The 25782-nt window shown below is 35.9% G+C and overlaps 2 protein-coding genes across 3 annotated transcripts; one reads left to right on the forward strand and one right to left on the reverse strand.

Moving 5' to 3' along the window:
* Positions 1-2376: 2376 nt before the first annotated feature.
* LOC122968105 (natterin-3-like) lies at positions 2377-24713 on the forward strand. 2 transcript variants are annotated; one of them, XM_044333057.1, is made up of 4 exons: positions 2377-2556; positions 2838-2928; positions 5432-6251; positions 24422-24713. In XM_044333057.1, exons 1-4 carry the CDS (start codon positions 2542-2544, stop codon positions 24696-24698), a joined length of 1203 nt encoding a protein of 400 aa, XP_044188992.1. In that variant the 5' UTR covers positions 2377-2541; the 3' UTR covers positions 24699-24713. The 2 variants fall into 2 exon arrangements, with proteins under 2 accessions (XP_044188992.1, XP_044189003.1); XM_044333068.1 differs by lacking the exon at positions 24422-24713 and having other exon boundaries at positions 2378-2556; positions 5432-7155.
* Positions 10900-15967, reverse strand: LOC122968110 (natterin-3-like). The gene is made up of 3 exons (XM_044333083.1): positions 15858-15967; positions 14603-14687; positions 10900-13083 (listed from the first exon to the last, which is right to left on the reverse strand). Exons 1-3 carry the CDS (start codon positions 15858-15860, stop codon positions 11981-11983), a joined length of 1191 nt encoding a protein of 396 aa, XP_044189018.1. The 5' UTR covers positions 15861-15967; the 3' UTR covers positions 10900-11980.
* Positions 24714-25782: the final 1069 nt, after the last annotated feature.

Consider the following 25782-nt stretch of genomic DNA (forward strand, 5'->3'; position numbering starts at 1 on the left):
GCTGGGCAGCTAACTTAGCATGGCATGTGTGCAGGGCAGCTAGCTACAGTATGATTTGCTTAGCTAACGTTAGCTGCTGAATGGGACCTCTCAAGTCATCGGTTTAGTGCGACTTTACATCCCCAATCATTCGGCTAAAACTGCTCAACCTACCGCTTTCTCCACTATCCATAAAATTCTGCAGCGGCGAACAGAGTAGGCTGTAGTGCCAAGCAAGCTGCTGAGTATCTGTCCAGGTAAAGTTACCCGAACAGACCAGACAGACACATTGCAGCACAAAGCATCAAGGGAAAAGTTTTAATGTCACCTCTGGTCAACAAAAAGATATAAAAGGAGTCCTTTGTACGAAATACTATGAATATAGTGAACAAACAGCACTAGATTATGCCCAGGTTGGGGCATCCCATTAAACTGTATACTGTATCTGTTGCATATACAGTATATTGCTGTTCTACTCATGTTTGACCTTGTGTGTGTCTTTGTTGTTATTAATTATTATCATCATTGTTGATTATTGTTGTTGTTGTGATTAAAAACCAAAGACAAATTTCTTGCCATATTGGGACATTAAAGTTCTGTTCTATTATATGTTTTTTAATGATTTTACGTAATCACTTGAAAATCAAGAGCAATTCTGACAATCCGAGGCAAGAAGAACATTTTGAGGGCATTCTTTCTAAACAAGACTGAGTATGCTAACATACATGTGAAATTTTGACCTGGTTATGGCACTAGATGAAAAGTCAGAGGATCACCAACTTTATATTTCATCCTGAAGGGGACATGAATGTGTGTACCAAATTTCATGTTAATTCATCAAATAGACATTTTACTCAAAACTACAAATGTCATCATCATGTTGACCATAGAGGGTAGGATAAATTGTTTGGGAGCCATTTGTTCACTCCATTTTGTAAATGTTGAGATATTACTGTAGACCAGAAAGCATCAAAGTGCAAGTGACACCATATTATATCATATCACAATGATTTCTTTGATAGGGCTGTACTAGAAGGTGTTACTGATCTCTGTATCTTTGTCGTAATGGTAACAACTCTTTTTCACCACAGAGAGGACGTGATGCATCATTGATCAGTGCCGGCCCTTTGCTCTGTCAGTGAGATCACCAATGTCAGTATGATTCATCCTCAGGAGATCATTTATGTCTGAACAAAATTTCATGGCAATCCATCTAATAGTTGCTGACAGTGGTGAATCACCTGACTGACCAACAATGCCATCTCTCAAGCCATGCTGCAAGCATTGCTGATATTATTAATGTACATAACTTTGGTGATCTCCTGAATTTTCATCTAGTGCTATCATCAGGGAGGAAATTAAGCAATATTACACGAGAGGGTGTGCTTTACCGTCATTGTTGGCATGACAGTGATGAGGTCCGAAAAAAAGGCAGAAGTTCCGTAAGCATCACTGACCTTTGTTGATCTTTGTTGATGTTCAACCATTCTCTGCCTCACGTTCAAGTGATTAAACACACAGAGCTCAGCACAGACAGATTATCTTCATCTTTTTTTTTATTCATCCGTTACTTAACCAGGAAGTCTGGGATGTATAATTTCCTTCTCAAGGGAGACCTGTCACACAGTTACATAAAAACACATATTTTTACTTTTAATTAATTAATTCATTTTAATTCCAACAATCATCTAACACAACAAAACAGAACCGGAGAAGCATGAAAAAGATTACATTTGATTGTTTACATTCCTTGTGAAGCATTTTTTAATGTGCTTGAAGAGCTTGAAGGGCAGTGTTTCAAGATTAAATTTATCTTGAAAGTCCCTCCAAGTCCAGGCTTCATAGAAAGAAACTGCAGTTATACCAAGTTCAGAGCAGACTGTAGGGACACTGAAAATCACCCATTTAGATGATCTGGTCTGATAGCTATTAGAAATGGGGGAAAACATTTCTGCTTGACTAACACTTGTAAATGTTTTACTTCTGTTTGATTAATAAGTCATTCTTCTTCTTTTTTTTGTTCCCTACTCTCCGTCCTCCTTTCAAGTGTCTTCTGAAACTTGCCAGGCTGTCATTGTAAAGGCAAAGTCTTGCCTGGTAAAATGAAGGTTAAATTAAAAATAATAATAATAATAAATGTAAAACAATGACTTGCAAGTCTCCAAAACTCCAGAGCATTTGGTTTTCTGCATCATCCTGTATAATTTTTTTCACTTTATATATATATATATATATATATATATATATATATATATATATATATATATATATATATATATATATATATATATATATATACTGGTTTTAACTGACTGGTTTCTGAAAGCATGTAAGTAAGAAATATGGTTTCCTTTATTAAGTTATTAAGTTATATATATATATAATAATTTCCCTTTACTCACCAGACCACATCCATCTTATGATATCTACTCTCACACCAGTGGACCAGTTAATGTTTACTGGTCAATTGCAGTGCCAAAAAGTGAAACTGTTTGTCCAATGACTCAACCATGAAGCAGCTACAGTATATAAACCTGGAGGTGACTGGAGGTGGATCAACTGATGGACACTATGATGGTGAATACTTTTTATTGTATTTTGTGTTGTTATTAGTCAAATTGTGAATCTATATCACTGAAAATTATGAATGCTGCTCTGAGTTTTCTTTCTGATATCAACTTATAATTTTCCTAAATTTTAATCATTATTTTAGTTCTTCTTTCTCCTCCAAAAATAAATTTACCATGTTCAGAGAGTCCAGGTTTGAGATAATGAATTATTCACCAAGCTTGTATTTAAAGGTTGTTTAACACTGTATCATAACCTACCAGTGATTAAGTTCTATGTTTAATCTCCAGATTAAGCTGTCAGTGTTGTTCCTGCTGGCTCTGCAGACTCTGTCTTCAGCCAATCCTCTGGACATCAAGAACACCACAGAGCACAGCAATGGTAAAAATGGAGTTTTTTGTGATTATTGCAGCCAGAAATGCTTGATTTTACAATGGCTTTTCCCAAAAATGTGCAATGTTTTTTGGTAAAGGTAAAATTGTGGGAATTGGGAAAAATTACTAGCAAAGGAAAATAAGGTGATTTCTGTTTTTCTTCTACTAATGAAGAGTCACAGGAACAACTATATTTCAGCGCTAATTTTAAAATGTATTTTCTGAACATGAGAACCATGGGCTCAAAGTTATATAAAAAAGAAAACACTGTACCATGTTACATATATAAGCCTTTATTAAATAAACTTTCACCTTAACATTAGCACCAAGGAAAATCAGTCAATAGTGTCATTAAAATAAATCTATTAACATAAAAATATAGATTCACTTCCTAAATTCCCATTTGTATGTTTAAGATAGATTATGTCCATCTTTGCTGAACAACATCAACTTGTTTTCTTCTGACTAAATGAATGCAAACCTCACCTGGGAATTGTGTTGCTCGGTCTATGGTCATTTTTGTTGGCAAGTGAGATTTGTCCATCTTCCACCAGAATGCACATCTGAATCCTTGATAAATGTGCTGTGATGACGTAACTTACCACAACATGAAATGTGACAATTGGTCCAAATCACAAGCGGTCTGTTGATTTGGCCATTTCATGCAGAAAAGTTGCGATTGCTGTAATTGTTTGTAAAATTACAAGCTCTCTCAAATATTGTAGAGATTTCTTGAACTGGTGTAAAACTGCAGTTTCTTGGAGGGACTTCTAATCCTTAATTAGATTCTATGCACTTGCACGGTTTTAGCAGTTTATTTGGGACAGTTGAATTTTGTTAATTACTGCGAGCACAAAATCGCAATTTCCTGGAGGGATTGATTAAATGCCTTATAGAGCAATAAATCATATGGAAACCCCTTCAGAAGGGTTTACAGTGTTGGTGTTGCAGCTCTGCTCTTGGTTTTTAGAGGACCACTTCAATCATGCCACAAACAAAACTTGATTTCCCATTTAACTAATATTAATTATAATAGTTATTTAACAATAACTATCAAATCACCATTGGCGGCTGATGATTATTTACCTTGGTTTGGCTACAGGCATTAAGGACTAGGGATGTGCAGAGAGCCCAGTATTTGTATTTGTATCTATATTTGTTGAGGCAGCAAAATTATTTGTATTTGTGTTTGTATTCAAATAAAAGTGTAAAAAAGTGTAAAAACACAGTTTTTGTTTTTATTACGCTTTTAATTTTAGGATAATAAAGTGTTAAAATAAGTGTTTATGAATAAACTATCTTAAAAAGGAGGTCCCCGCACTGGGTCTCAAACTTGAGTTTCTCAGATTCCCGACTGCGCTACTGACATTAAACCAAGTGCATCGCAAATGTGCAGCCAGACCTCTACTTATCTTTACACCCATAGCACAGAGACAGCACACCGTGTAATGTGTAGGGAGGAACTTCAAAGGCAATTCTTGCTTTGCACTTTTCATTTATTGCCTATTTTTTACAACCTAACTTTATGGAAAGGAGAAGGGGAACAACAGGTTACGGAGAGTCCCTTGAGACCACTTTGCGTGTGTCAGTAGCTCAGCTTTATCTCCGGGGAACACCCCCAACTCTGGGAGTGATGTTCAAATAAGGAAATGTGCATGTTTTTTTTTCTTCCCGAAAACAAATAATTTCAAAATATTTCTAAGAAATAAATGTTTGTAAAAAACCCACTATTTGTGCTTTGCCGAATATCGTATTTGGATTCAGGCACACCTCTACTAAGGACTTCTGCTTACATACTATATGTTCTTGCTTTCTGCACTAAGCTTTGACTCTAACTATAGATGACTGTTACATTTACTCAACAATTGAATCAGAAAAGCAAACACACTCCATCCAACAGCTTGGCTACTTAAAAGATAAGGCTTTCTCTCTTATTGTCAACAAATCTCATGTTTTTAGCCAAACTGAGTATGTGCAGGAACATGGTTCTGTTTACAGCTTCACTACACTGTAAATTTCTCAAAGAACTTCGGTACAAAGTCAAAAGGTTATGATATAACTCTTCATAATGCACCCATTGCAGCGGTGTGGCTCATTGACATGTTTTTAACAACGGAGGTCTACGGCACGGAGGAATAAGATACAAGATATGTGTTTAAAATATTCTATAAAAATATCTTACCATGTTAAGAAATTCTTGGAACTGTAACCACACAAAGAACTAAACATTTAAACCTTGGCTTATGACCTAGCGTACCAACAAATTTTATTGAATTTAGTTTACAGTTTTGTTAAAAGTATTGACCTGGACACATAAACTTTTCCAGATGAATGGAGACATTAAGTACTAACTAGAAGAATATTTTACTTCTGATTCTAATGAATTGATGTGTTTTAAAGTGCTTTCATCCTGGAATGTGCATGAAGAATCCTCATTTTAAAGGTAAACGTCCTGATCCTTGTATTAAAGAAAACATTGTTTTTGTCTCTTTTCCCTTCCTTTCATCCAGTCTCCTTAATGAATCCACATCTAGATGGCGGGCCTGAAATCACAGCTAATGGATCGATGCCAAGAGATCTGCCGCTGCTTAGTGTTGCTAAGTTAACGCAGAGGAGGTGGGTTCAGTCGTCCTCCATCACTGCTGACGTCGGCACCACCCTGGAATGGGTGACGTGGAACAACTATCTCCCCAACAATGCCATCTCAATCTACAATGGATATGTTGATCGCATTGACTATGTCTGCAAATACATGTGTAACGCTGGCTTTTATAACCCCAGCATGGGCCCTTATTGCCACTATCCCAGTGCAGAAAAAGAATATTCTGGTTCCCCCTTTGAGATCCTGGTGAACGAAGACAATTTTGAGATCCTGGAGTGGAAGGATGATTCGTACGGATCAGTGCCCCAAAATTCAGTCAGAACCTGTCCCGGGGAGGACACATATGTAGGGAAGAACAAATATGGACTTGGGAAGGTGGTTACTCAGGATAAAGCTTTCTACCTGCCTTGGAAGGGGTATGAGTATTGGTACAACTACTACCAGGTCCTGACCATCAATCAGAATGTAATCAGCCAGCATATCTACGATGTCAGGTACAACACTGATGAGTCTAAGATCTTAAAGTATCCCCCAGAGATCATGCGCAAAACAACCATTAGCAACTATGAGTGCCACCCAGTGGTGAAAACGGATACCCTCTCAAAGACATATCAGGTGGAGTACAGGTGGGACATCACCTCTTCCATCACATTTGGTGTTAAAACTAGCATCAAGGCCAGGATTCCCTCATTATTCTCTGTAGGCATTGAGTTCAGCACCGAGGAGACATTCATGTTTTCCCGGGAAAAAACGGTGATGGAGGCCATCACTGATTCTGTCTCTGTGGAGCTCACTGCTCCACCAAACCACGCCTGTATGGTTACTATGGTGCAGTATAAGTACAAAGCTGACATCCCATTCACAGCACGCCTCAGACGCATTTACAGTAATGGAGAGATCCACACGATGTCCATCTCAGGGACGTACAACAGCGTTCAGATTGGAGAAGTCCACGCCGTGGTGGACCGATGTGAACCTCTAAACTCCACACCTTGTCCATGAAAGTCAATTCAGTGCTATTTTTAAATTACTTTCTGAATATGAGAACCATGGGCTCAAAGTTATATAAAAAAGAAAATACTGTATTTGAGTTCCATTTATAAGCCTTTATTAAATAAACTTTCACCTCAACATTAGCACCAAATAAACTCAGTCAACAATGCCATTAAAATGAGCTCATTAACATAAAAATACAGTTTAATTTCCAAAGAGGTAGATTATGTCCATCTCTGCTGTCTGAGAACTTGTATTTTTCTTAATGCAAACCTCATTTGGGAACATTTGGGAATTGTTTTACATGGTCTTTGGCATCATTCTTGTTGGCAGGTGACAATTGTTCAACTTCCACCAGAATGCATGCTGCTGATCCTTGCTGAATGTACTGTAATGCCATAAATTACCACGACATGAAATGCGACAATTTTTCACATCTAGATCTCGTTCCTTGTTGAGTTTGTATACACTTATTGTAAACCACTTTGGACTCAAGTAAAATGAATGAATATAATATGAATATAAATATATGCCTTTTTATTTCATGCCTTAATGATAAATGGATTTGTACATAATAAAATCACATGGCATTTTAAAGTCCCCCTCCATTAAAAAGGTGTTTTGCTTATTGTTACTCCACTTGGATGTTGTTCTCTTTTCTGTGCAGAATGAATGCATGAGCAGTTTGTTTTCACATTCATCTGCTGAAGGAGGAAAGTTTCTCTGTGCTCACCTTAAATCTTATATAAGTTTAACACATGCACTGTATGTCTGAACATGATTATGTGACATCACAAAGAAAATCGTGGTCCAGTATGCAACTTACACAAGTGTGATGTGGAAACTTGCAGCCTACAGTGCACAAACACTGACAATGGACTTTACAGTGATGGAGGAAATATCTTGTGTCCAGCAGTTAAACTTTTGAATTGAGAAATTTTTAAATAAGTTGTGTTTCAATTCAATACTACATGCTAATTGTGTACAGTATAATCTTCTTTATAAATTGCTTTGTTGTTATTATACAAAAAAAACTGCATACTTCAATGATTTCAACCATCAATCAAACTGCAATCAAACAGTAATCTTTGGTAAATTCATAGGATTATCCAATCCATCCACAAGAACTCCCCATCAAAGTACAGATTTCTGGATATAAAACACAGAAAGATTATGTAAAATTACATTCAAATTACCCTCCTTTAACACCCATTAACGGTATCTTGAGAGCTTTAAGCTTTTATTTTATGTGATTATCCAATCTATTTACAGTAGATCCCTGGTAAATGTCTGGTTTTATACTGTACAAAAAATAAGATCATGTGATAATAGTTTACAGAAACATAATTTTAATAATCATTACTTTATATAAACATTATTTGATAGTATTTAAAAGCAACTATCAAATATATCTACATACATTTCCCCATTAATGTATGAGGTTAACTTTATATAATTATTTAACAGTAATTACAAGCAGCTCTCCAATATATTTACAGGCTTTTCCCATAAATGTATAGAGTATACATTATATAAACATTTTTGACAGTAATTAAAATCAACTCTCCAATATATTTACAAGCTTTTCCCATAAATGTATAGGGTTTACTTTATATAAACATTATGTGACAGTAATTGCAAGCAACTCCCCAGTATATCTACAGACATTTCACATTAATATATGGAGTTCTGAATGTACAAAAACCAGAAGGTCTATGTAAAAATACCTTTATATCAACTTTGACACTGAATAAATATATACATTTTTCTACTGAAATTTTACAATATTGTGCAATCTATTTAATACAGATCCCCATTTGAGATGTATGAGATTTCAAGATGTTTAATAACGAGAATATATCATAAAATTACCTTTTACTGCTTGCTTTACAAATTAATTCTGTAGACATTGCCCAAGCCTAGTATACAGGTACATTTTATGTTTCAGATATGAAAGTTTACCATAGAATAAAGCTACAAAATTAGAAAATCCTAAAGCTACAAAATTAGAAAATCAGCACAGGTATGGGAAAATGCTTTCAACAAGCTTTGAGCTCAATACTGTCTTACATTGTTTTCTAGGTCTTGCTAGACACTGTCTTCAAAGCCTGGGTTGCACACACTTCACTAGAAGACACCGATTCAGCTAAATAAAAACTGTCAAGTCTTTTCGAATCATCTGCCTCAAGTCAAAGTCAAGTCGAGTCTTATAAGTGTTAGTCAACCAAGTCGCGACTCATGCAACTTGAGTCCCCAACCTCTGACAAATATTTATTGAACTTTATTGAATTTATTGAGCTTTACTCATATTGAGATCCCTCTTTATTCACCTCATATTATCTCTGCTTTTTGCTTTTTGGGCCCTATCACCTGTGGAAATGTTGGAGTGACCTAATGATTAGAGGGAGCAGCAGGACTGCAATGAGGGCCTTGAATTTTGTTGAACATAGACTGACTGTGACTCACTTTGGGTCTTAATGTTTAGAGAAGAAAAACTAAATCTACAAATGACACCTTCACAAGAAAAAAACGCATGGATGCTACATATGCAATTTCAAGTTGTGGTCTAACATAATGTATTGGGAGACAGCTTCCAATATTTTTAAGGTGGATTTACAGCTTACTTATTATGGATTTACTTATCTTTTTTAAAATAAGCATGTGTCGCACATGTCAATATGTATGATAACAAAAAACACTGTCATGGCAGCATCTCACAAAAAAAACAAAAAACAAATGAAGTTGTCAGCCCTCACAAATAAGTGTATGTCACTTTTCTAATGATGCACAGAAGCAAAAAAGGGTTTCAGCCCTAGGCTTTCCTCAGCATTAGGATGGAACCTAGGATACAACAAACATACATTTTTATCACCATTTGATTTGATATGTAGCCCCAACACCAATATGTTGTGCATCAAGACCTAAATACTATAGCTCTTTGTAGCCTCAAGCACCCTATAAGTGGCAGGTTCTGAAGAATGATGGCAGTGTTCACACAATATATAAGAAATATCCCTCTGAAGAAGAGTGTCAGACAGATATGTTGGATAGTTGCTTGTAATTACTGTCAAATACTATTTATATACAGTAAATCTCATACATTAATTGGAAAAGTCTGTAGACAGTTGCATGTAATTACTTTCAAATAATGTTTATATGAAGTAATGATTATTGAAATTATGTTTTTGTATGCCATTTTCACATGATCCTATTTTTTGTACAGTATCAAACCAATATTTTTACCAGGAATTTACTGTAAATAGATGAGATAATCACATACAATTAAAGCCTAAAACTCTCAAGATACCATTAATGGGTGTTAAAGGAGGATAATTTGAATATAACTTTACATAATTTTTTTGTGTTTTACATCCAGAAATTTGTGCTTTGATGGGGCAGTCTTAAGGATAAATTGGATTTAAACTTTTTTAAAACTTTTTTTTACATTAAATTTAAAGTAAAAAAACAGAAAGTTGCCTTAATTTTACATTCAGTAATAGGATGTGTATTATTTGTATTTTTTACATAGAATTCAATGTAACGTAACATTCAAGACCATTAAGTAATTGAAAAATCCTGTTTAAAAAACTATAATATTCCATTTTAATTTACAGATTACAGCCTTTATTTTATGGTGAATATTTTTACTGTGTTTTTATGGCATTTACACTTAATGTAGAAAAAACAAAAAACTATAAAATAATACAGTACATTTCTGTGAAATAACTTTTTTTTTTTACAGTGTGGACAGTAAAGTTTCTAACTAAATAACAATCCATGATCCAGGGAAGATAGAAACCTGCTATAAATTTTAAAACTGACAGTACTTTCTGTAGAGTAAAAATAAAGACAATAAAAATAAAGCTATCATTGTTTTCTGATGCTGGGGCAAGGTTTGTTTATATCAGTAATGTTTGTATACACAGTGAAACAAGCATCCATTTTATTATAATCAGCTAAAAAACACAAATGTTTATTTATAAGCATACATATTAAGTTTATGTTAATACTTTAACTGATAGTATTTATATATTTATATTGAATAAAAGAATCTGCAATAGTGCATAATGAGCTGGGGATTATTCATAAAGCCATCTCATTTTGCTAGAATGTGTGGTGAGCAATTAGTGATCTTTCAGTGCCATCAACTGGAATTATTGAATATTTCAGCTCAGTGAACCTTTCATCACTCCTTGACTAGCATCTACATTGTTTACAGTTTATTAAACGTAGTATAATTTGTGCTCTGGTATAATGATTGACATTGAAATGATGTACTTTCACTTCCACTTGGTGCTGACCTTGACCGACTGAAACCATTAGGTCAAATTGGGTGAAAGAAGACAGGATGTAAGACTTTTTTTTATTTGTATCAATGTCTTTATTAAATTTGATTAATCCCTCTTAATTTCAAACATCATTCTCCATCATGAATACTATTTTCACTGTTAATCTTTATTTTCAATAATTCTGTCAACAGACAATCAAAAATTAAACAAACAGACAAACAAACAAAAAAAAACCCTACAGTATGAACAGTTCAAGTTACACCATGTAAGATAACAGAATTAAAAATTGAGTTGGTGTATTTGTTTAAACCCAGAATTTCTGAAATGTCATGTCAACTGTGAAGCTGCTTTACATAATCATGTAATAACAGTCAAAAACCCAATTAACACAGGTAAATATTCACTTGTAAAAACAGAAATTGAAAAGAACTTGATCATATACAGTGTATTTATTGACAGCATCTCTAATGAGTTTTTTTATTGTGCATAAAATCAGTCAGTAATTCCATTAAAATAAACCCATTAACATAAAAATATGTTTTATCTCCAATTTTCCCATTTTCATGTTTGAGGTAAATTATGTCCATCTTTGGTGTCTTCTGACAAACTGAATGCAAACCTCATTTGGGAACATTTGGGACTTGTTTTGCTTGATTTATGGCATAATTTTAGTTGGCATATGAGATTTGTCCATCTGTCACCTGAATCCTTGCTGAAAGCGTGCCGTGATGACGCAAGTTACCACGACTCCAAATGACATAATTAATCCAAATCACAAGTGGTCTGTTGATTTGGCCATTTCATGCAGAAAAGTTGCGGTAATTTATCAACATTGCAAGCTCTCGCAAATATTGCAGAGATTTCTTGAATTTGTGTTAATTATTGCAGTCGCAAAATTGCAATTACCTGGAGGGACTGTGCAGTAGACAAATAAAAAGGCAGTTTAATTTCAGTTGAACTTTAAAACAAAGGCCCCTGGTTGTGATCAGTTAAACCTCATGAGGTAAAATTATCCAACAATTCCCTAGAGAAATGTCAAAAATTAGAAGAAATTTTGCTGGGGAAATGGGTTTTTTTTCTAGTTCCTCTTGATATTCAGCTCTGATTTTCTTGAGATGTAACACCTACATGGGGATCCACTGCACTTGGCTACCAGGATGCCCATGGTTAGTCTTTCAGCGGCAAGGGCTGGCATCTGGTACAGGTCTACAGCGATCCACCATGGCATGGACTTCTCCAATCTGGACACCATAGTACGTCCCATTAATGGTTGTCGAGTGGGTCTTCCCATTGTGGTTGGTGCGTGTAAGTCGAGCTGTAAAGGGGATGTCTGCCTTGTTCTTATATCCCACCATACGGGCTCTGCAGACATGGTTAGATGGAACATTGAACTGCACAGAAACAGAGTGGGAGTTTTCCTCTGTTATGGATGTTCCTTGTGAGAAATCCAATGTTGTCTCAACACTAAATGAAATTGACGTTTCAAAACCAATAATGGGTATTTCAGTGGTGAAGGAGCTTGTGACGCCCAATGTGTGGGCAAAACCTGTGTCCCACCGATGCTCCACCATATCTGTCTTTGAGAGCATAACTGTTTTCACTACTGAACTGCATGCATGGTTGGTGATGGTCGAGATGCGCATGGTCTCTGGAGGATAATGGAAGATTTTCATTTTATCAGTTTTATACTTGACATCAGAAATGACCTCACTCATCACACCCTTATTGATGGTCAGGACCTGGTACCAACTTCTGTACCAATACTCTTTACCTTTCCAGGGAAGGTAGAATGCCCCGTGCGTAGTATCCACCTTTCCGAGCCCATACTTGTTCATGCCGACGTATTTGTCGCCTCCGGAGCAGGTCCCTATTGAATTCTGGGGCACTGAACCATAGGAACCCGACATCCACTCTAGAAACTCAAAGTTATCCCTGTTCACCAGGACCTCAAACGTAGCACAACGGTACACTCGTGTTGCAAAGGGGAAGCGGCAGTAAGGACCCATTTGGGGGTTGTAGAAGCCAGCTTCACACCTGTATTTGCAGACGTAATCATAGCGATATGTGTAATGATTGTAAATTGAAACGGATCCGTTGGGTAGAGAGCCACGCCAGGTCTGCCACTCCAGGCTGGGGCTTTCAAACTTGAAGGACGTACGCAAACGTTGCCTGTTCCTCAGCTCCACAGGAGGAAGAAGAAGGGCTTCATCAGCTGTAATCGAATCGTTAGCGTTGATTTCAGGAACCCTTTCCCCTAGATCAGGGTCCAGTATTGACACTGTATAAAAGAAATTTGTACCATGTTACTACAAGTCTGAAAATGTTCAGGGTTGTAAAACCAGCTGGGAAATTTGTAGTTTGCCAGCATTCATTCAGATCATTAGATGCTCTGTATAATACTGTTATGTACGGTCAAGCTCTTTCTAATATTAATAACACTGAACATTCCCTCTATTCTTAATTTGAGTTAATACCTTCTGGACGACATTATAGGTCACCTCTGGTTAACATAAAGATATATAAGTGTCCTTTGTACCAAATGCAGTGAATATAATGAACAAACAGCACTAGAATATGCCCAGGTAAGGGCATCTCATTAAACAACTGGATAACTGTTGCACATACAGTATATTGCTGTACTGCTGATGTTTGACCTTCTATGTGTCTTTGTTTTTATTGTCATCATTGTTTATTGTTGTTGTTTTTAATGGTAAGACAAAGGAAAACATAGTGGGACATTAAAGTTCTGTTCTATTTGATTCTATTCTATTCTGTTCTATGTTTTTTTATTATTTGATGTAATCACTTCAAAATCAAGCACAATTCTGACAATCCAAAGCAAGCAGAACATTTTGAGGCCATTCTCTCTAAACAAGACTGAGTATGCTAACATGCTGATTGGACAAACTGAAAGTTTAACCTGATGATGTCACTAGATGAAAAGTCAGAGGATCACCAAAGTTATTACATTTCATCCTGAAGGGGACATGAATGTGTGCACCAAATTTCATGTCCATCCATCAAATAGACATTTTACTCAAATGCCTGCAAAACGAATGACATTCCCATGTATTTTGTGTTTATGCTAATTAGCAAGTGTTACCATGCTAACATGCCAAACTAATGGTTAATATGGTAAAAAAAAAAAATTACAATACAGCCTCATAGAGCTGCTAGAATTGCTGTAGACTCTTGTTTTCTTGTCCCAACTTAACCAAAATGAAGTATCAGTTAGGATAGTGATTCCCAACCACTGGCACTTGTACTGTGACCCAGGAAGTATTTTTTGCAGTAGCCAGAGGCTATATGGAGAGATAATAATAATAGTTATAATAATTAATGAATATGTGAAATGTAAACATTTCTTGTCACCTTGTCTTGTTTATTGTCTTGATCAGTCCTCTGCTATTTCTTTCCTTGTCTGATTTTATTTTTTATGTTTTTTTTATGTTTTCTTCTTCATTTGTCCTTCCTCAATTTGGATTCTGAAAAACTGCCATGTGTTTTACACAATGTGTGGTATTTTTTATTGGTCCACATGTCCTGTACTGTAGAGTCTTGTGCATGATATTTGTTATTATGTTTGTTTGTATTAGTTAACTTCATAAGATATGTTGTTTCATTTTATTTTTTAAGATGCCCTTTAAACATTTTGCCAGAAACACAGATGAAAATTTGCCTTCAAAATTCAATCAGCCTTTTTTCTGTTGATGAATTGCATTGCCGCTGACAAATAAACTGATATAATAAACAAATAATTAACATAGCAACAAGAGAAATGAATAATCAATAATTACCATTTCTTTGCTCTGTGCCATTGACAATGTCAAGAAAACTGGCTGAGGACAGAGCTGGTAGGACCAACAGCAAAAACAGCTTCATCTGGAGATCAAACACAGAACACAATTATTGTCAGTAAATCATTAAATTAACATCGGTGAAGAATTTAGCAGCTCATGTGTCAAGCTAATGAGATACTGCATACAACTGACTTAACAGGGATAAATAAAGTTGTCTTGAATTTAATTGAATAAAGACTTTTACTGTAATTAGAAAGACTATATAATGTTCCTCTGCTTCAATTTTGGTCTCAATGTGCATGGGAGAATACATTTTCAGGAAGAATCGAGGAAAAAGCTGCAACGTAATTTTAGTTTCAGGAAAAATTAGAAAGGAGTAATTGTAATTATGCAAGCAGTATAAATTTTAGGTGCAAGGCCATTAAACAATATTAGATAAATAAAATTATGCCATTACAATGGTTTAACAATGGTTACCCCACACATACAGCATATACACATGTACACTGACAGGCCATATGTGGTATCAGGTGGAGTCAGTGTGCATGTTACTTTGTCATCTAAATTTATGAAAACAGTAAGGAAAGGTGGATTATAGTTGCAGAACTGGAACAAAAAAAGACAAATTGACGAAACTGATGTCAAAAAAATGAAAAGGGGATGGATTAAAATTGCATTATGAAGTTAACAGTAAAACATTTGATTGCCATAACCAAAAGCATATTCAATGAATTTTAATGATCCAGAAGGATCACTCCCAATATTTCAGTCTTGTGATTTTCAGGGAAATCCCCAAAACAATGTTTATGAAAAGAAAGACTTGACTGCAAAAATACTGTAGGTATTTTGCTGATCAGCATACTTTCCATAGCATGCTCCCCTTCTGGACTTATTTTTATCAATTAGTTAGGGGTTGAGAAGTATCTACAGATAAATCTATGTTAATCTGAGAAATGTACTGCTAACTGTGGCCTTTTAATTTGATGAGTGGCAGTTAACAGATCCTAAAGCTTAATTAACTTTTGTTTTTTTTCTTTCATAAAATGACTATTAAGCTCAAAATCAAATTTGGTTTCATGACACTGACCAAATTGCCTCTGATAAGCTTTCTGTCATCACTTTTAGATAATTACTATATCTACTGTCAGAGAATAAAATCATAAAATGTGGGTTTAAACTAATTTTCACACCAAATTGAATACCTTCTCAATAAAATACACTGAGGTAAAAAATAAAACAAACAAGTACTCACCATCACATCCACCTTAACACTGTCCACCTCCTGTTGGCTCCAGGTTTATATGGCTACACACAGCAAACTGCAGTTTTACTTTGTCTGATCTCCCACTTTGACCACCAACTTTAAACACAAACTGGACTAATGAGATGAGAGAGTGAGAATCAGAAGGAGTGTTTGTGTGTGAGTGTGTGTGCGAGAGAAGGTGTGTGTGTGAGGGGGGGGGGATTTTCCTTTACAGAAAAGGTCATTGGACACTGATAAAGAACACAAAGAGATAAGACTGTATGAGACACTAGACGTAATGCTGTCCTTTTAACTTTTAACCAGTAATCAGTTTTGTTTTTATTACTCAGCAGTCAGTGTTTGTCTCTTTTAAATAAAATGACGTCACTTGACAAACCCTTGTTAACTTTTTACACACGTGCTCATTTTGTATTCCAACACATTTGAAATAACATGTAAATCAGACAATTTTGGAGTTTTTTGGAAGGTGTACTTTTTCACTTCTAGTCTTTGTGCTAAGCTAAACCCTTGTGACTCAGACTTATAATAAATTGCTTGTTTCAATTTGCTCTAACTTAATGAGTAGATCCAGGTTTATGAGATTTGATCATTATCATAAACAATGTCCCCTAAACACCTATAAGTAAAAAGAGGAAGAAGCTATCAGCTGTCTGAGAGAAGAGGGGAAATCTCTTTTCTGAGCACCTTCACGTTAAGTGGTTTTAGAGTAATCAGATTTTTTTCAGGACATTGTGACATTTTTGATGAAGTTAGGCTACCAGTTTCCCCTTAAGCTAGGCTAAACATTTCCCGGACCTCTTTAATGGATGCAAAGTGATGAAACTGTCATCCACCTTCTCATCTGACTCTGGGGAAAACAAAGAACAAGAGGATTTACCAAATGTAAATGTTGGATTTTTCCTTTAAGTGTTGCAAGCTTGGGGCTTGTAATTGGAGAGTAACTTATGACCATCACTATACAACTGTAATAAAATGTAAACAAGCCTCTGTACTTCCTTCACAGAAAATCCTGTATAACTTATGATCAGGTCATAAAGATTGGACACTGATAAAGAACACAAAGAGATGATAGATTCAGGTTAATGAGATTTAATCGTTATCAAGTGATGTCACATGAGTCCGCATTGGATGGCGCTGAAGACTACGAAGAAATCTGAAAGTGAAAAAAAAAAAAAATGAGGGGATGTGGAGTTAGAAAGAAGTGAAGTTACTTACAACCTCCACACTTGACCAGGAGGACACAATAAAGATCAGACATTAACTATATAAAAGAATAAAGCTGGTAAGGCAGCAGTGGCAATAAAAGACATATTTTTCCTTATTACTATAAAACAAATACAGATTGAAGTCTTTGTACTTCCTCAGTGGCAATCTGCCCATTTAAACAAACAAAATTATTGTAAAAGGATCATTGCCAAATGTTGACACAAACACTGTTGGGACAGTAACATCTATGCTTAATATAAATTCTTCAATAAAGGCTAGTTGGTGTTTTTAATATTTAGTTTAACTTCATTAATATAAATGGAAAAGACGAAAATATGAGAAACACCTCTCAGTCTAATGCAGTACAACTCAACAGCACCATAAACTACAGCCTCTAAAATGACAGTTAAGTTGAATCAACACCTCTCTAAAAGAGTTTAAATCAAAAACCTAAAACCTAAACTGTCACCACTTCTACTTTGTGAAATGTTTTTGCAGAGCTGTTATATTACACTGCATCAATTTTAGTGTAATAACTTTATGTGCAGTGGAGGAAGTATTCAGATCCAACTAAGTAAAAGTCTTGCATTAAAAAAGTTACTTAAGTAAAAATACTTAAGTACAATTTTGAGGTACTTGTACTTTACTTGAGTATTTCCATGTGATGCTACTTTCTACATTTCAGAGGGAAATATTGTACTTTCTACTCCACTACATTTATTTGACAGCTTTAGTTACTTTTCAGATGAAGATTTGACACAATGGATAATATAACAAGCTTTTAAAATACAACACATTGTTAAAGATGAAACCAGTGGTTTCCAACCTTTTTGTCTTTTGACGTCTTACAAAAAGCAGTGTGTAGTCGGGGTCACATTTCACATGTCTATGAGTTGTTAACAGCTCCACCAAATAGTGATTTTTCCCTCTAAACTTCTCACATGCTTTCATTTCAATAAATGTTCAAGTGATCCAATATTTCAGCAAAAATCAAAGATTAGAGAAAAAGTCCAAAAACTGAAAACTTTCTTCTTTCCTCTCCCATTAATCATCTCACGACCCCTCAGATTCATCTGCTGAGCCTTCGGAGAGGCCCGACCCTTAGGTTGGGAACCACTGGACTAAACTAGCTAACTGTATATAAAGTAGTGTAAACTAGCTCCACCTCCAGCAGCTACAACAGTAACATGCTGCTCTAACACTGATGCTTCACTATTAATAATCTAATGATGTCATATATAATAATATATCAGTCAGAGGGACCAAACCACTACTTTTACTGCAATACTTTAACTACATCAAGCTCATAATACTTATGTACTTTTACTGCAATACTTTAACTACATCAAGCTCATAATACTTATGTACTTTTACTGCAATACTTTAACTACATCAAGCTCATAATACTTATGTACTTTTACTGCAATATTTTAACTACATCAAGCTCATAATACTTATGTACTATTACTTAAGTGGGTTTTTTCAGGCAGCACCGAGCCATAAATGCTTTTTCGACACAAAAGCGGATTTCAGAGGAGAAAGGAGAGAACTGGAGGATGAAATAGCTAAGCTAACAAAAATTGAAAGCTTTTTTTTTTAAATTCCCACTGGTGAACACTCCTGTCCTGCAGCTGACTTTGTTGGTTAATGTATTTCATGTATATTGGCAGTGCTGTGTTTAAAAGAAAGAAATTTGTGGTCATCTATATAATGTGTGATGTTGTCAGATCTATTAATGTGCTAATGGTGCACATTATTTAGGAATTATTTAGTTATGAATGATATATCTTTGTCAAACTATACATGGTTATTTATTTGTGTTTATATTTTCAGATACCACACCCAGATATAATTTGTACCTCACTCTAAGTGCCTAGATAAAGACACTATTACCAACTGCTGTTATCTAAGCACTTTATCAAAACTATTATTTGCTTCCGTGTCAGCTCCTTAATCAGACACTCACTGTGGATGGATATCCAGCTGCAACAAAAGGTGCTCACACCCAGTCTATCAAGTACAACACTGAGTGAGTAGGCTGTAAGTTGTGAGGGTGTGAGCCTGTTAAAATATATGTTATGTGACTGGCCGCTGCCAGCATAGTATGTATTTTTCAAAGTGTTTGAACTATTTTTGATGGTTCTGTATCTACCAAACATTGAGAGAAATAATATGTTGCCAAGATGTTTCTGTGTATAACAGCAGTCAGTTTAATCTAGTCCTCCTGCCTGTCTGAAAAAAAATCCTATCATATTGTTATACTGGTCCTCTGTTTTTAGCACTGCAATTTGTGCCTGCCACATAGCCTCATATGAGCCACTTGGGAATTAATTTTATTGGGTCACTATGTCACTGAAGCCTCACATCGCCACTGTGCAATGCCTCAGCAAAAACATAAAATAATAATAGAAACTTTAACTGTCTAAAGGGCCTTATAGTGGCTTATTCACAGTATTTAGTTTTTATAATTGTTCATTTTTATGTCCATGTGTGCAAAAAATTGTGTGTAAAGGTGGATTGGTATAAAATTTTGTACATTCATTCATGATTCGCTGACAATTTATCCTCATGACTTTGATGTTTCTTTAACTTATAGTCTAACACAACCAGCAGATTGACATTTCTGGTCTAGACTGAAATGGCTCAGAAACTATTGGTTGGATTGCCGTCAGATTTGGTGCAGACATGCATGTTCCCCAGAGGACAAACTGTAATAACTTTGTTAATCCCCTGAACATAATCTATACTTTGGTTTGGAGTAAAACTGATGCAGGTTTTCTGTTTCTACAATTTAGATTGACAAACTGAAACCAAAACAGTTTAATGTCTTTTAAGATACAAACAAAAGCTCAAAGATTAGACACACCTGTTGATAAAGAGAAGTGGCTTCAAAATTGAATGATCTGCTCAACAAAAGGCGTTTCCCTCAGCGGTGTATTTATTTCTGTTATAACCTCTGACTTCCTTGATAAGTTAACAATCCCTGATGTTTATTTTACCTACCTGGCTTGATTATCAAAAGAAAAGGGGGAATATTTTCATTCATTACCATTTAAAAGTAATGTATCTGGAACATACAGAACTATTTACAAATGGATTTAATCTTTGATGACGTTCAACCATTCTCTGCCTCATGTTCAAGAGATTAAACACAAAGAGCTCAGCACCGACAGATTATCTTCATCTCGGTTTTTATTTATCTGTTATTTAACCAGGAAGTCTCTTTAGATGTATAGTCTCTTTCTCAAGGGAGACCTGTCACACAGTTACAGAATGTTGGGCCTTGGCTACAGGTTTGGCTATCACACTGAGCACATGGCATGCAGACAATATGGCTGACAAAGAGAACCACAGAGACAAAAGGCCAGACCATGTGGTGTCTTAAAAGCACATGTGTTGCCAGAAGCAAATTGTGCAAAGTTAGGTTTTGAAACTCTTAACTGTTTGGTTCTCTGTTCCAATTCATGTAGGCTAAAGGTGCCAGGTTAGGAAGAGGTTAGTTGCATGCAAGGCCTAGTTACTGGATGTAACGTGTATGGCTATTCAACAGCTTAACAATGGAAATGTATCACAACAATAAAACTCAGTGAACAACGTTAAATCAAAACAGTACATGTACATCTACAAAGTTAACAGTCTATACTTAGCCATACTATGCTATGCTATATTTTACTAGGCTATGCACGGTTGTTACCAAGTCTCTGGAGAAAGAGATGCTTTGTGGCGTGCTGCCTCTTATGCTTCTATGGATGAGTCAGACTGAGAAGAGTTTGGCTCCAAGGCTGAAAGATGCAGGCTTTGCTGGGTAGTTGGTGCTCCAGTCATGCAGGTCAGAGGGCCCAGGTCACTCCTTTGTGCAGTCCTTACAGAGTTAGCGGCAAGCTAACTCTACTTTGTGGCTCCTGTGCTTGTTAAATCAGCCAGCAGACTTGTGTGGTAGCTGCTGGCACTAGATAACTTAGTTATTTTAGCAGAGAGTTGCTCCTGCAGCAGCTGTGAGGGGAAAGAGAGTGAGAAGAGGAGTATCTCTAGTTTTGTTAACCTGGGTTCACACTTGGGTGCAAGCAACCAAGGACTCTTTGTTTCTTAGAGTCTTGAAACGTGTTCAGCTGGTGGGACCCAACAATAAGAACACACATTTTTGATCTTAATTCCAACAATCACATCTAACACAAGAAAACAGAACCAGAGAGACATGAAAAAAAAACAAATTTGACTATTTACATTCCTTGTGAAACATTTTTTAATGTGCTTGAACACTTCATATGAGGGCAATGTTTTGAGATGAGATTTATCCTGAATATTCTCCCAAGTCCAGGCTTCATAGAAACCAAGTTCAGAGCAGACTGAAGGTTACCCATTTATATGATCTGGTCTGATAGCTGTGAGACACAGGAGGTGTCTAACAGCTAAAGGTGAACAGGAAGTTTGCCAAGGGTGGCTTCCTTGTTATAAGAAATCTGATTTCTTGACTTAATTGTATTCATCAGTAATCTGGTTTGTGAAATGCATGTAATGCATCTTGGATACTCTCCCCTCAATCTAAGTCAGTTATTGCAGCCAATATTTGTGGCCAAGTACAATAGGCAGTTTTCCTCTTACATCAGAGTAAATGTCCCTAAATCCAACACATCCTTTGGCCTGCTGTCATTGCAGTCTGCTGCTGCTAATGATTGGAATTTGTTACAAAAAACATTTAACTGGATAAGTTTATTTCAATCACTGCTTTTATGGGCCTTCTTATGGATATTTCTAAAGATACTTGTAAATGTTTTTCTACTGTTTGAATAATTAGTCATTCTTTGTTTTTTGTTTTTTTGTTGTTGTTTTTTTGTCCCCTACCCTCTTTCCCCTTTCAAGTGTCTTCTGACACCTGTCAGGCCGTCATTGTAAATAAGAAACTGTTGTTAATGTCTTGTCTGGTAAAATAAAGGTAAAATAAAAATAAATAAATGTAAAATAATGACCTGCAAGTCTCCAAAACTCCAGAACATTTGGTTTTCCTGCAGACATCTGTCCATATAAATCTAAATTTCTTTAACTTAATAAATTAAACCATATTTCTTATTTACATGCTTTCAGAAACCAGTCTACTATCAAAAGCTGAGAATAATTATATGTTATAAATAATAATGTACCCTTTACTTACCAGGCCGAACTATGAAATTTCCTTTTACCTGATAAAAAAGAGAGCTAAATCTTATCTGGACACAAATAAACCCATCCATCTTATGATATCTGCTGTCACACCAGTGGACCAGTTAATGTTTACTGGTTAATTTAAGCCAAGACAAAGTAAAACTGTTTGTTCAATGACTCAACAATGAAGCAGCTACAGTATATAAACCTGGAGGTGACTGGAGGTGTATCAGGTGTATCAGGTGATGGACACTATAATGGTGGGTACTTTTTATTGTTTTTTGTGTTGTAATTAGTCAAATTGTGAATCTCTATCACTGAGAATTATTAATGCTACCTGGAGTTTTCTTTCTGATATCAACTTATAATTTTCCTAAATTTTAATCATTATTTTAGTTCTTCTTTCTCCTCCAAAAATAAATTTACCATGTTCAGAGAGTCCAGGTTTAATCTGTTGATGACTTAACATTTGAGATTCTGAATTCTTCACCAAACTTGTATTTAAAGATTGTTTGAACACTGTATTATAACCTTCTGTGTTTAATCTCCAGATGAAGCTGTCAGTGTTGTTCCTGCTGGCTCTGCAGACTCCGTCCTCAGCCAATCCTCTGGACATCAAGAACAACACAGAGCACAGAAATGGTAAACACAAACAGATAATTTTAGAGAATGGGCAAAAAGACTCAAGCAGACATGTTTATCATAAAGCATGTGCGGGAACGTGGTTCTGTTTATAGCTTCACTACACTGTAAATTTCTCAAAGAACAGTATGAAGTCCCCAACAATGCAGTCTCAATCTACAATGGATATGTAGCACAACAAGCTGCTTTACACAGAACTACTCTCTGGACACTGAAAACGTGATCACTGTTATTAGTCTTTGGAGCCGTTTCTAAACAAACTAATGTGACCAAACTCTTCATAATGCACTCATTGCAGCAGTATGGCACACTGACATGTTTTTAACAACGGAGGTCTACAGCACTGAGGAATAAGATACAAAATATGTTTATATATGTTTAAAATATTCTATAAAATTATCTTACCATGTTAAGAAATTCTTTACAAAATGCTGGAACTGTAACCATACCAAGAGCTAAACATTTAAACCTTGGCTAATGTCCTAGCTTCCCACCAAATTTTATTGAATTTACTTTACAGTTTTGTTAAAAAGTATTGACCTGGAAACATAAGCTTTTCCAGATGAATGGAGACATTAAGTACTAACTAGGAGAATATTTTACTTCTGATTCAAATGAATTGATGTGTTTTAAAGTGCTCTCATCCTGGAATGTGCATGAAGAATCCTCATTTTAAAGGTAAACGTCCTGATCCTTGTATTAAAGCAAACATTGTTCTTGTTTCTTTTCCCTTCCTTTTATCCAGTCTCCTTAATGAATCCACATCTAGATGGTGGGCCTGATATCACCACTAATGGATCGATGCCAAGAGATCTGCCGCTGCTTAGTGTTGCTAAGTTAAGGCAGAAGAGGCGGGTTCAGTCGTCCTCCATCACTGCTGACGTCGGCACCATCCTGGAATGGGTGACATGGAACAACTCTCTCCCCAACAATTCCATCTCAATCTACAATGGATATGTTGATCGCATTGACTATGTCTGCAAATACATGTGTAACGCTGGCTTTTATAACCCCAGCATGGGCCCTTATTGCCACTATCCCAGTGCAAAAAAAGCATATTTCGGTTCCCCCTTTGAGATCCTGGTGAACAAAGACAACTTTGAGATCCTGGAGTGGAAGGATGATTCATACGGATCAGTGCCCCAGAATTCAGTCAGAACCTGTCCCGGGGAGGACACATATGTAGGGAAGAACAAATATGGACTTGGGAAGGTGGTTACTCAGGATGAAGCTTTCTACCTGCCTTGGAAGGAAAAAGAGTATTCATACAGCCACTATCAGGTCCTGACCTTCGATCAGAATGTAATCAGCCAGCATATCTATGATGTCAGGTACAACACTGATGAGTCAAATATCTTAAAGTATCCTCCAGAGATCATTCAAGAAACATCCATCAGCAACTATGAGTGCCGCCCAGTGGTGAAAACAGATACCCTCTCAAAGACATATCAGGTGGCGCACAGCTGGGACATCACCTCTTCCTTCACATTTGGTGTTGAAACTAGCATCACGGCCGGTATTCCCTTATTATTCTCTATAGATATTGAGTACAGTGCTGCAATGACATTCCAGTTCTCCCGGGAAAAGACAGTGACGGAGGCCATCACTGATTCTGTCACTGTGGAACTCACTGCTCCACCAAACCACGCCTGCATGGTTAATATGGTGCAGTATAAGTACAAAGCTGACATCCCGTTCACAGCACGCCTCAGACGCACATATAGTAATGGAGAGATCCACACGATGTCCATCATAGGGACGTACAACAGCGTTCAGATTAGAGAAGTCCAGGCTGTGGTGGACCGATGTGAACCTCTAGAGAATACCCAGCCTTGTCCATAAAAGTCAAGAATTGCGAAATCCATCCAGGACTTCACAGAGTTTTTCTGTGATTATTGCAGCCAAAAATTTTGCAGCAGCTCTTCTCAAAAAATTTGATAGAATGTGCAATGTTTTATGTGCTTTTACTGCATAAAAATTGTGGGAATTGGGGAAAAATTGCAAGCAAAGGAAAACAATGCAATTTTTTTAAATACTATCAACAAAGAGTCATATGTAATCACTTCCTTTGATAAAAAGCATGCTTATAAGTTTCCAAAATTGCAAGCTCTTGCAAATATTGTGGATTTTTCTTGAAATTGTGTTAATTATTGCGATTGCAGAATTGCAGTTTCCTGGAGGGACTGTATAATGCTTGTTAGATTCTATCCACTTGCAGTGTTTTTAGCAGCTAATTTGGGAGAGTTGCACATTGAGTTTTTCACATCTAGATCTTGTTTTTACTGAGTTTGAATACACTTATTGTGAGCCACTTTGGACTCCAGTAATAAATTTAGTAATAAATTGTTTTGTACATAATAAAATCACATGACATTTTAAAGTCCCCTTCTAAAAAGGTGTTTTGCTTATTGTTACTCCACTTGGATGTTGTTCTCATCTCTGTGCAGAATGAATGTATGAGCAGTTTGTTTTCACATTCATCTGCTGAAGTTTCTCTGTGCTCACTTTATATAAGTTTAATATGTGCACTACATGTCTGAACATGATTATGTGACATCACAAAGAAAATCGTTATCCAACTTACACACGTGTGATGTGGAAACTTGAAGCCTCCAGTGCACAAACACTGAGAATGAACTTTACAGTGAAGGAGGAGACATCTGGTGTCCAGCAGGAAAACTTTTGAATTGAAAAATATTTGCATAAATTGTGTCTCAATTCAATACTACATACTAATTGTATACAGTATAATCTTTGTGATAAATTGCTTTGCAGTTATTATACAAAAAATGTGCATTTCAACCATCAATCAAACTGCCAATTAAGAAACATCATATGAGTGGCAAAATTAGGGTTTTTTTTGTCTTTTTTCTTGGTTTAAAGTTGATATTTATGTTTTGCCGAACAGGAGAAAAAGGCAATTAAT

The sequence above is a fragment of the Thunnus albacares genome, chromosome 2 (genome assembly GCF_914725855.1).
Source record: "Thunnus albacares chromosome 2, fThuAlb1.1, whole genome shotgun sequence".
Lineage (NCBI taxonomy): Eukaryota > Metazoa > Chordata > Actinopteri > Scombriformes > Scombridae > Thunnus > Thunnus albacares.